Raw genomic sequence first — 12,646 nt, 5'->3', positions numbered from 1 at the left:
GGGAGGTCCTCTTCCTCCTCATGGCCATTTTGTGTAGTGTTAAACAGGTGCCTAACTCATTCCTTTCAAGAAACAGCTTAGGAGAAGGCTTCCAAAGTGTGAATCACAAGCAGAGATAGGAGCCTCCTTGTAGCCTAGACTTAGGCACCAAATTTCCTAAGGGGATGGGACTTACAATGCTTCTTATCAGTATCTCTCAGTGGCTAGTTTAGGCAGCTCCTCAGTTGCTGTGCTGGCTTTTGTGAATCCCATTCTTAGGTGCCTCTCTCCATGCATTGAATAGGGAGCCTAACTGTCTAACTCAGGCTTTGTGGATATCAATGTTATTCCAATGATTTTCTAGGTGCCTACAAGTTAAAAAGTGAGGTGCTGACCATTGCAATGCTAAGTGGATTTGGATGTCTGCATATACCACCCTATCCTGACATGTGAAAAGTCACAGGTGCATACTAGTACTATGTGGTGATTGTATAGGGCAGGGGTCCCCAAAGTGGTGCCCGCAGGTGCCATGGCACCTGCTGGGGCATCTATGTGCGCCTGCGTACTGGCCATTCGACAAGAATCTGCCGAAATGCCACTGATAAGCGGCATGATCAAGAGGCGTCACTGCCGAAATACCGCTGATTTTCGGTGGCTTTTCGGCGGCGACGCCTCTTGATGTTGCCACTTCTTGGTGGATGCTTGTCCACCAGCCACGGTCCTCAGTGGCTCGTCGTCCGGTGCCTGCCACCCGGTTGGGGACCACTGGTATAGGATTTGATCCACAATCCACTGAAATCAATGGAAAACCTCCCATAAACAATGCAACCAACTACAAGAGGTCAGAAAATCATGATGGAGCAAACATAACATGCTTGTCTATTTTTGAACTTGGTGGTGAAATGCAGCCCCCTTCTCTCTCTATCCAAATTGTGTGTGCATCATGTTGAAAATTCAATCTGAAATCATACACAAAAATGGGGGACTGAGTTCCACACTCCCTTCCTTTCTGCAGGTGTGAGAGGCACTTCCTTTCTTTCCTGAACCCCACCTGTCCTGAACGGGGAGGAAAGAACTCTTTCTCTCCCCCCTTTTGTCACTCTACCACCTTCTTCTGTAGTACCTCTGCCCCTGTAATCATTATCTCCTGTTCTCTCCATGGTTGATTTACTCCTTGTCGCCCTATTCCCTCGTTACTCCTCTTTTTTGTCACTGTCCTGCTTTGTGGTATCTTCAGCCTGAAGCATGGAAGAAATGTCCTTGGAAGTGTGTTGCACTGTCTTATCCTCACTCCTCAGAGCGACTCCAGATGGCAAGTCATCTTCTGCCCCTACATAGGAGGCTGGCAATAGTGCTTTTTCCTTGCTCTGACTCCCCTTCCTGTGCACTGTGAATGGGACAGAGACTATGGTGAGCAGGTGGTAATCTTCCACTCCCCATAAAGTATGAGCTCTTTGGCTCTGCTGAACGACAGCATATCATCCCTCCTAGCAGCAGCAGACTTGGAAAAGCTATGATTTTGGCTTAAATGAATCATGAGCAGCAAGGGAAAACTGTCCAAAATCACATTACTGCAAGTAATTTGTGAGAGTTGGCTTGGGAAGGCTGCACTTTGTCAGCAAAATGAAATTTGGTGTCTGAAATGGGACAACTCAGTGTAAAATGAGAAAAGGCAATGGAGTGGCAGGAGAGAGTGAGCTTATCAGGTATGGGTTTAATTAAACAAAAAAGAATTCAAGAGATATAGCAAATATAAATGCATTATTTCTGCATCTCTGTGGTTAGAATTGCTGTTTTTTGAGCTTTCTGTTTAATCTTAATTTTTTGTATTTAGCTGTGAACTGTGTGTTTCTGGCAACTAACAGTTTTGGGTGGTGGTTTGTAGTCCATGTAAACAGACTGAGAACAGGGATATGGAGCAGAGCCTCCAACTTTGAGTGGCTGCCACCTGCAGGGCCTCTCTAGCTGGACAAGAGAAGGGGCTCTAAACAAAGCTAGCTTTAGGAGTCTTTCTAGCCTGCCACACCTCCCATGGATAGGGATGCTGGAAGCATTTGTGGAGGGGGGGGGGTGCTGCGAGCCATTGAACCAAACTGTAAACTCTGTATGTAATGGAAACCACTTCAAGATAGGGGGTGCAGCAACATCTCCAGAACATATACCTGTGGACGGCAGTGCAGGAGGGTAGGTGGCAGGTGGAGCCTTTATTAAACCGTGTGCCATTACACAAAATCCTGGTGGTGGTGCTGACAGGGTCAGAAGGCTGAATGTGGGGTGCTCCTTGTGACTTAACAACGTATGACCCTTTAAAGTGCTGCGGGTGCGGGCTTTCCTCATGCAGTGCTCGCTCAGGTGCATGAGTATTTCTCTTGCAAAATTTTAGCAATAGCAGAGCAGGGGAGCCACATTTGGGTATTTACTAACTGTAAAATGAGGATGTGACCCTCCCCACAAATAACGGACTGGGGGGGGGGGGCTCCTGTAATTCCTCCTCCCCCGGCCACGGAAGAGCCATGGGGCGGGAAGTACTGCTGAGGAGAAGGGGCTGCCGCCTGTTAACCGGCACTACGTGCATAGGAGGAGCCAGCCCCACCTGCCACTGGGGTGTCCGGACAGTTGCTGCTACCCCTGCGATCACGCGCTAGGGGGCGGGACTGAGTTCCCTAGCTGTTGCCGATAGTTGGGGGGGAGGGGGGAGGCGACGCACGCTGCAGGACAATGGTCCCGGCGGGGGAGGAGGCGGCTGTGATGAGTAGTGGAAAGAGATTCACTGCGCAACTCATCTCCCTCCGCCGCGAACTATTTCTTTTCCCAGATGTCATACAGCATCTGTCCCATCACGCCCCCTCCCCAACCGTCGCCACACGCGCAGGGGGCGGGGTCGGTGCCGACGAGAGGAGGGGGAAGAGGCGGGGCAGAGAGGGGAAGGGGCGAGGCCCCGAGCGCCGGGTCTGGGGCGGGGTGGGGAGGAGCCGAGCGGGCCAGACGGGCTGAGAGAGTCACGGAGCTCGGCAGCGAGAACCAGGCAGGGGACGGGGCAGAGTCGCGCTGTCTGGGAGCAGCGGCCGGCGGGGAGCGGAGGTGGCTGGGGAAGGTAACCGAGCAGCTGCGGAGGCCCCTTCCCCAATAGCCGGGCAGTGGCTGCTCCTGCTGCTGCAGTCGGCGCCGCTGCTTCCGTGCGAACCTGCGACAGAGCGAGCCGGGGCTGAGCCTGTGTCTGCAGCTCGAGTCGGGCGGCTGCCCCCCGCCCCGCCGGGGTAGGCAGGGCGACAGGGACGGGGAAGGGAGGAGACGTTGAGCGGTGCGAGCCCGGGATAGGGGCCGGCCGGGGAGGTTCAGAGGGCCCAGGGGCTTGGAAAAGCTGCACACACCCGGGAAGGAGGAGGGGCGCCGGGCTGCTGCTGGCTGGGATCTTTGTGCCGGGTGCTATGGGCTCTGCTGTGTGGGGCCGGGGGGAGGGACAGGGCGTGTGTCTCCAGTGTGGTGTGTATGAGAAGCAGATGGGGAAACGGTCACAGCTGCTCATTTCGACAGTTCTGGTGTAAAAATGTAGCTCGACCAGCAGGACCCGGTGAAGTGACTTTTTAGTTTTGCCTCTGTATCAGCTGAAATGTAAAGCCCGGCACTGGGAACCTAAAGCGAAGAACCAAAAAAAAAAGAAAGAAGAGTGAACCCAGCCAGGGGAGATAGTACAGATAACAGAAATGTGCTCCATAAGAATAAACCATAGAGTGTTAGTGGTGGATGTATGAAAATGGGACTCCAAGAGGCTGCTGTGTGCCCTAATGCATACCAATAATGAACAAAGAAGTGTGTAAAGAGAGCTGTGGACAGCACTGGTGTGTAAAAATGCACCTGGCAGTAGAAAAAGCAAGTAAAAAGAAAATGTTGGTAAGGAAGGACGTTCAGGATAATAGGGTGCATGTGTCTCCTTCTTAGGATTAGTGGGAGACTTACTTTCCTCCATGGTTTTGAGGTGAATTTAAAACCAATCAAAGGATGTGAATGTGACTGACTGAAGCTCACACCCATAGCAGAAATACAAGAATCTTGACTAAAATTATTTTTCCTCAGTAAGTTTGAGACTAACTTTAAGACTTTCAAATATTGGCACAAATGAGGAATAATGAATTCTTGGTTTTAGCAGATGTATAGTAAAATCGTGATGTGATATCTTGCATCTGGAGTTACAATCATTGTCTTGTTCTTTATTTCATAGGTCTAGAGAAGAACTGTGTTTTGAAATCTTGCAATTGAGATCTCTGAGAATGAGTTGAGGAAGAATTCAGGATCTGGAAGAAAGCACTTGTCCTACATTAAGGAGGTGTTAACATTTTCCCATCAACTCTGCTACATAAGAGATCATAATTTGAAGCACTTCCCTGGTGCTTGCCCGGATGAGTGAAGCCTGCAACATTTAGTATTTGTGCAGACCACTTCACAACAAGTGATACAGAGCTATGTGTTCACAATATAAATTTTACTTTTTGAAGAAAAAATCTTCTTCTGTGTAGACCCCTCAGAAGCTATATTTTACTGTGGACAGGTTTTTCTCGATGTGAATCCGGAGAGATTAATGTTTTGAATTGAGGCATCTAGTACATAATGAAAAAAACCCAAACTTTATTTCTCTAGATGCATTGTCTCCTCTGTACTCTGGGAACATGCACAGCTGTTTAAATTACAGCTGTAGTCATGGAATTGTTACTTTTTGAGCCATATGAGAAATATTATTGAGCCTTTGGTACCAAGCATCGCTTCATCGCGTAAGCAGTTGAACACGCTACACTCTAATCATGATAAAGCATCTGAATGGAATGAGTCTGATTGTCTTATAAAGAGGCTATTCTTTTACAAGAAGGGTTAACTCATATCATCACCCTGTGGCAGATGGATCCTTATATCCAGACTTTAAGATGTTGAAGGTATATTGATGCTTATGACCAATCCTAAGGACAAAGGTCTACAAAATGGCTCAAACGAGTTTGCTGCAAGGGAAGCAGTTTTACTGTAGGGAGTGGGTTTTCCACAAGCTTCAGCACTGCCTTCAGGAAAAAGCTAACTGCAGCAACACTGCTGCCAACAAACCATCTCTTGTAGCAAATTCTGGAAATAATGCTGGTGTTGTCTCGGGGAAAGGAACTGCCTGGGGTGTGTTGTTGGTAGGAGGGCCTGGTAGTGGGAAGACAGCCCTCAGTACTGAATTATTGTGGCCAAGCTCACCTGCAAGCCTACAAAGAGGTTTGCATCACCAAGCTCTAGCTTTCCACTTCTGCAGGGCTCAAGACTCTGACACACTGTGTGTGGGAGGGTTTATTAGAGGTTTAGTTACCCAGATCTGCCGCAGTGGACTCATCCAGGGATATGAAGACAAACTAAGAGATCCTGCAGTTCAAAGTCTCTTTCAGCCTGGGGAATGTGAGAGGAATCCTGCTGAAGCATTTAAAAGGTAAAAAGAAAACCATGTTGTGTTTTTATAGTGCCTTTCGTCCAAAGAGCTTAAAGCACTTACAGACAGGAAAAATATGCTTTTTCTTGTCACATCATGGCTTGTTGATCCCATGTTTTGCTCCCATAACTTCCAAAATTGTCATGGGAAAAAAATCTAACTTCCTGTTCCCACAGCTCTCACAGATCTTCATTTAAAAATATAGTTATGGATATAAAAATATCCAGAGCTATAATTAATATTTTTGAAAGGATAGGGCCTCAGATAATAAATACTAAAGTCCATGAGGGGTGGGCGGTAGATTATCCCACATCTCCATGCTTCAGAGGAGTTGCAAGAACTCTGCAGTATCTGGTACTCGCCACTGTCAGGATAGTGGACTAGGTAGACTTTAAGAATTGCCATCCTGCATTAGACCCTGGCCTGTGTCTCGCAAGATCAGATAGGAAAATGTTAAGCCAAAATGAATCTATCCCACTTACGTACGCATGGATTGCACTAAATTCACATAACTACTTACGGAATTATCACTCTTTCATAGTATAAGGGAATACAGAATCATAACTATTCAATAGGTATTTAAAAAAACTAGGGAATCCATGTTCTCTGTAGAAGTAACTTTTTAAGATGTGGGGCTTTAATTTTTTTTTTAGCAAAATCATAGAAATTGAATAACTGAGGGAAATCACTAGCTCAGCAGTGCAGTTTTCGTTTCTACCATCAGTGCCCCTTGCAATACAAAAATGTGTTCAACATGCTGTTGAAAATATCAGAGGGGTAGCCGTGTTAGTCTGGATCTGTAAAAGCATCAAAGAGTCCTGTGGCACCTTATACACTAACAGACATTTTGGAGCATGAGCTTTCGTGGGTGAATACCCACTTCGTCGGATGCATCCGACAAAGTGGGTATTCACCCATGAAAACTCATGCACCAAAATGTCTGTTAGTGTATAAGGTGCCCCAGGACTCTTTGATGCTGTTGAAAGTTTTTAATCCACAGCAGGAACATTGATAATCAGTGTTTGTAAAGCAACTTACACAAAGATCTTTAGGAGTGTATATCCTTGGAGGGGAGGTCTAGCTGCAAAAGAGGTTAATTTCATCTAAACAATTAAAATGAAGGGGGGAAAAACAGTAAAGATAGTGACACAATACAGTGTTTGTAGTGGAATACTGGCATTTTTACCCCTAAGTCATTGGTATGAAACTTTCCCAAGTCAACAGTAGCTAAGTCATGGCTCTCAGGTAGCCTCTGTGAACTTTGTAGTGGTCTCTGAAGTCTAAATGGATTAATGTCCACATTATGAATATCACCATAAGAATATTTCCTTTCAGTCTTATCAGACGGGTTAGCTAAACAGTCACTGAGGCTGAAGAACGGTACCTGATCACATTGGCAAAGTGGAATGAGGGAAGCATATCTTTTCTGTTTTTGCCCTGTGGATACATAAGATTTTAGGTCTCCAGTACTTTCAAACCAACATTTTTCAGAAGCATTAAGTTGATCATGCCTTCTTCCACACACACATACCCCTCCCCCCCACCCCCCAAATTTAAAATAGATCATGAAAATATTCAGGCCAGTTTACTTAATTTGCAAAGTTCTAAGCATATGCAGCTCCTAATCTCTCGTCTTTTTAACCTTGTTTTTTCAGTACCTTTACAATCTTAAATTTTCACATCCATGCTTCAGCTTAGTATTCCCAGTGCTAGTAGTATAATTACATTTCTCTGCAGTCGCCAGAAGTGAAAGTGACCAATATCTATCTTTAAATCAGACACCAGCACTAGCCCCTGATGGGCAGAATCAGTGAGTTCCATGCAGACCCTGTTGCAAGTTCATTGCCTAGAAATGGAAAATATTTTGTTTTACAAAATAAATCTGTTTAGATTTAAAACTCTACTTGCCTATTGACTTAGAAATTTTTCTTTTCTGATATTTTAGGTTCCCTGTGAAGATTAATTTAGGAGCAACTTACTGTTTGACACAATTGAAAAATAAAACTTCACAGTGAATACTGTTTAATAGGACATGACAATGTGAAATGTTTATGTGCTAAGCATGCATGTTTTTAGCAGTCTTGGGATATGCTTTATACTGTTCACTATGCATAAAAAATTAATTGCAACCCAGAAAAATGAGGCTTTTAAAACTTATTCATATTTTAAAATGCCTTTTCGTCATATAAGGTAAAATCAAATAAACTAATTCATTGGTTAATATATTTACCTTCTTTCTGCCACCTGTCTATAATCTTTGAATTGTGCATCCTGTTTTAGGAACAAATTCAAAGAGAAATGAGATCAAGAGTGTGGAAAACTTGAGCAGACCTCCTGATAAATGACAGTCACTGGATATAAAACTAAAAGAAGGAATTGCTCCTACTAGTACTGCTTTTGGGAACTTCTCTTGATAAGCACACTTTCTGTCACAAAATAGTTTGTGAATGAACACAGTTGCAGCTGAAGTTCTTGCTTTAGATTCTTGTCTGTCTTACCTTTACTGGTTGCTGTTTCCTTTAGATGTTCTAGATTCAAAAGACTCTGCAAGGATGAAAGCTTTAGATTTAATTTAATTGCAGAAAATATCAGATGAAGCTATGCTTTTACTTAAACCAAATCTTACTTGTTAGAAGTCCTAAAGCTAAAATAAGAGAATACAACAATGGCCAAGTATCAGAAGGGTAGCTGTGTTAGTCTGGATCTGTAAAAGCAGCAAAGAGTCCTGTGGCATCTTATAGACTAACAGACGTATTGGAGCATGAGCTTTTGTGGATGAATACCCACTTCGTCGGATGCGTGTATTCACCCACGAAATCTCATGCTCCAATACATCTGTTAGTATGTAAGGTGCCACGGGACTCTTTGCTGCTTTAACAATGGCCAAGAGTTTTTTGGAATGAGTACCTGAAGTTAAGTTCATATGTTGTTTTTAAACACACCATTATGACTAAATCATAGAAGCTTGAAAATTGGACCACTTTATGTAACTTAGTTCAAGTCTACCTTGGAACACTCTGCTGGTTTAGTTAGTGTGTTATACTGTACTTATAAAGTGCTTCTAATATTGATGCAGCTATACTGGCACACCTGCACTTTGTACTGGTATAATAAAACTACTCCCAGGAGACAAACGTGCCAGCATAGCCCTGTCAGTCAGGGATGACACCTCTTAATATCCCTGACTGACCTAAGTATGCCAGCAGAAACTTATATTGTAGACATGGCCTCAGTATGGATTTGAGCATAACTTTAAGCATCCAGTGTTGAAAAACATGGGCAGTATTAATAAAAAATTACCCTTAATCTTCAAGGGTATGTTACTTGTACAGTATTCATTTTCTTGAAAATTATATTGGTTATTTAAATTACTTGTAAAGTCCTAATTTGGTATGGCGGTTTTTCATATTAGGTTGATCCTGAATTTTTAAACTTTGAAACTATATAAACTTTCAAAACTATATAGACTGTTTATTTGTGTCTTCAAAGTTTAAATGTGAAATGATTGAAAATAGTCCCAGTTGGCCAAGGGAGTGAAGACTGAACATGGTCCTAAATCAGTATTCTCTGCTGTTAGACTTTCAGTCCTTCCTACTTGTATTGGAGTCTCCCAGTCCTCTTTGTCTTTTTACTGTCTCCCTCCCAAGTCTGTGCTTTTTGCCTCCCTGTCCTCTCAGGTCACACTTCTGTACATGGTGCTTCACTAGTGCGCTTGCTGCAATACTAACAGTGAAGCAAATGCAGGTGCCTCTTTTCTGCTGCTGAGGGCTCAGAGTATAGACCAGTAATGGAGGGAGGAAAGCAGGAAAGAAGAAGCAAGAGTCTGCCTCTCCTTTTTATCCTGTTTCCTTATCCCTCACAGAACACCTCCAGTCTCAGCAGAGTAACATGTCTATGCTCTTTCTGCACACACATCTTTTCCACTGGTGCCAGCAGGAGCATTATGACAGTGACAAGATTCTGCTCTGCTGATACCAGTAAGTGTTTTATACAAAGAAGCCACTCAGGTACAGATGTAATCTTCCTTGGGATTCCCTTGCTCCTGAAACAAGGTAAAACCCTTATTCTTTGTGGATTTAAAGGTGCAGTGCACAGTTTAAATAAGAAAATAGAGTAAAGGTTGAAGTAAAAGGGACCAGAAACTAATAAAATGAAAGGGAGGAGGGACACTAAAAAATAAGAGTGCTAATATTATAGGGAATATAAAAAGGCCTGAGGGGTGAAAATTGAAGTCAGTGGGAACTTAGACTAGAAGATTGATCTTAATGAAATATTTCCCCTCTGGGTCATTTTAAAATTCAAATAAGTTTGGAAGACTTTTACTACTTACTATATAGTGGCTGTGACAGGGCAAGATTCAGTAGTCTCAGTGCTCATATGTCCACACTATGCAGCCTTCTACCTTAACTGGCATAAATTAGCTTATTTACTTGACCATTTCAGCCAGTGTTGGAAGAATAGTTGTTTCCCTAACCATTCAATATTGTCATTCTAGGTCAGGCAATGAGGTATGTTGGCAAGGTGGGGTAGTGGGCAAGCCTGTACTTCTGGTGACTGCTGTGCCTGCGTTACGAGTATAGGACCAGACTCCACTGCTGTTAATGATACTTTCCCTGAGCACTAAGGTACAGGTATTTAAAATGCACCTATCACCATGCTATGTGGATAGTAAACAATATTTTCACTTCTAATTTCCCTAAATTGAGTAGTTATTTATTGGACGTTATAGTGCAGTGGTTAGCTGCAACACAGATTAAAGTTGTGTTTAATGGGAGCTTATCTCTTAAAAAAAAAAAAAAAAAAAACACAAAAAAAACCACAACATTGAATGGCAAAAATCAAAACAAAATATAAACTTGGAGTGCTATTTGAATTGTGCGTGGTGGTTTGAAACTATTGATAGTTCATATATCTCCTTCTCTGGCAATTCTCCTGGTCCCTTACTTTGCTTTGTACCCCTTTTTAAAGAAATTTCAAATACTTTGGGATCTGTCCTTTGGCCATATTATTTGCTCCTCATATGCTGATTTCTAGAATATCCATTATATGGAAGTAGTGTTTGCCTCTGATATATTCTGTAACATTTTTACCATGATGGAAAATAACTGCATTAAAGCAAGCCTGCTGAATTGTCATTTAGGGTAGAATTGAAGGTGAGCAGGGGGAGAGAAACTCATCAATTGCCCTTATAGCTCAGGAGAAATTTCCCTTAGCTGGGAAAGAGGACAACAGGAACTCAAATCTTTCAACTTTTTAAATTCCCAGGCAGTTAACTACCCTTGTTATTGACTAAGGCCATGAACCCCAGAATATGAGAAGGTAAAGGAAGAGCTTCTCTGAGTCTGACGTTACATGGAATTCTTCATGGAAGTTCCTGTAGCTGATAGGTTGTCATCTGTGCTAAACATAGAGGGTTTTTCTTTGTACGCTTGCTTTTAAATAGGGATAAAAAGTTATGGAAGGACGACCTATGTGTGCATGCCACAGCTCTTTCTCTTCAGGAGGGTTTTCACAGGAGCAATTTCAGCATCATAGATTCTCCAACTATTCCCATGGAGGTGCAGCTCTTCTTGATTCTGGGGTGTTATCCAATGAGAGATAGCAAAGTTGTGGGTTGTTTTTTTTTTTAAAGGCAAAACAAGGAAATTAATAAACAGAACTACATCTAGTGACAGTTAAGGTTTCAGCAGTATATACCCCATCCACCCAAAACATTCATAGGCATGAAAATAACGTTAAAGGGAGAGACGTCTACATTCCTTGTCATCTTCCCATTTTCTAGAGTTCTGTAAGGCTTTCACTTCCATTTCCAACAGATATTTAAAGGCTATATATACACCTCTACCTTGATATAATCTGACCTGATATAACACGAATTTGGATATAATGCGGTAAAGCAGTGCTCCGAAGGGCAGGGTGTGCACTCCGGTGTATCAAAGTAAGTTCGATATAACACGGTTTCACCTATAATGCGGTAAGATTTTTTGGCTCCCGAGGAGAGTGTTATATCGAGGTAGAGGTGTATATATTACTGTTTTGTCAAACTTGCATTCTAATGCAGAACCTTAACAGTGTCAGCGGTGTTAAAGCACTAGAACTTCAAGAGCATGGAATGCGCAATCACATATGCTGATCTGCTTTATACAAAAGCATAGGAGGAGGTCATTGAAAATTTTTGATTAGCTGCAAGTTTGAAGTTGGGCTATATATTGCTTTTGGGTGTCAGAGATGGAAGTGAAAGCTCATGTAGTACTGGAGTATATCGCTTTGGGCAGCAGTAAATCAGAAGTTGCCGTATAAAAACTTACGTGCATGTAAATTTACAGGATGACTAAGTGACTTCACTTACATTAGTAGCAGTGTTGTTCACTTGAGTGACGTGTGTGTTTGGAAAACGATGTGTAAAGGACTGGGGCTGAAATAAATTTTAGTCTCTAAGGTGCCACAAGTACTCCTGTTCTTTTTACTCAATCTGTATATTCTGTCAGCTTCTTTGCAGACAAAAGTTTACTATCCCCCCGCCCCTCCCCCAGCAATATTGACTCTGCAGTGCTATCAGGGAACGAACTGGATTTTTTTCTGGCTGCTGTATTGTCCAAAAAGTTCTAATTTCAGGATGGCCTTTACTCCCTTTAAGTGTTGAGAACACGCTTTGCTTTCACATTGAGTTTTACGGGTCTTGCAGGTAGAAAAAATATCTACTTATTTAGTGAGCAAAAGTGGTATGGAAGTCTTCTGAGAGACCATAAATATACACCACATCACCATAATCCTATTTTTTTTACTGTTCATTGTCTGAGCATAGTCACATTTAAGAGGAAAAGGCTTTGCTTTTATTTTTGTGGGTTTTTTTGGCTTAAGTGTGTTAATATTTTAATATGACTAGTCAAATGAGAACTATGAAGAAGCTGTTCTTTTTGTAATAGTAATTTGAATGTTCAGGAATTACACAGGCTTTATCGAGTAGTTAATTAGTATGTTTCATTGTTTGGACTATATTTTCTTAAATTTTATTTATTTGAGGCACCTTGCTAGCATGGTGGAAATATATTGATGGTGCTTACTGTTCAATTTCTAAAATACTGATTGTGGTAGATCTTCACCATGGAGGCAACAGTCAGTTCCCTTTTGAATGACTGCTGCCATATGTGGTTCTTGCTGCTTGAACTCTGACCAGTGGGTATCTGAAACTATGAAGCTCTACATCACTAGCTGCTG

General features: G+C 42.7%; 1 protein-coding gene across 3 annotated transcripts in view; it reads left to right on the top strand.

Moving 5' to 3' along the window:
- The first annotated feature begins 2,962 nt into the window (after nt 1-2,962).
- Nucleotides 2,963-12,646, top strand: part of ANKRD50 (ankyrin repeat domain containing 50) — a 50,648-nt gene continuing 40,964 nt past the window's right edge. Inside the window, exons 1-2 of one of the 3 annotated variants that reach the window (XM_032797080.2) lie at nt 2,963-3,073; nt 4,199-5,428. In XM_032797080.2, the coding sequence (XP_032652971.1) occupies nt 4,950-5,428 (479 nt within the window). In that variant the 5' untranslated portion in view covers nt 2,963-3,073; nt 4,199-4,949. Of the gene's footprint in view, nt 3,237-4,198; nt 5,429-9,290; nt 9,481-12,646 lie in introns of those variants that run through there. The other 2 variants (XM_032797081.2, XM_032797083.2) reach the window with 2 other exon arrangements.

The sequence above is a fragment of the Chelonoidis abingdonii genome, chromosome 5 (genome assembly GCF_003597395.2).
Source record: "Chelonoidis abingdonii isolate Lonesome George chromosome 5, CheloAbing_2.0, whole genome shotgun sequence".
Classification (NCBI taxonomy): Eukaryota; Metazoa; Chordata; order Testudines; family Testudinidae; genus Chelonoidis; species Chelonoidis abingdonii.
Note: the sequence above shows the minus strand (reverse complement) of the source record. Positions and strands in the feature narration are given on the sequence as shown.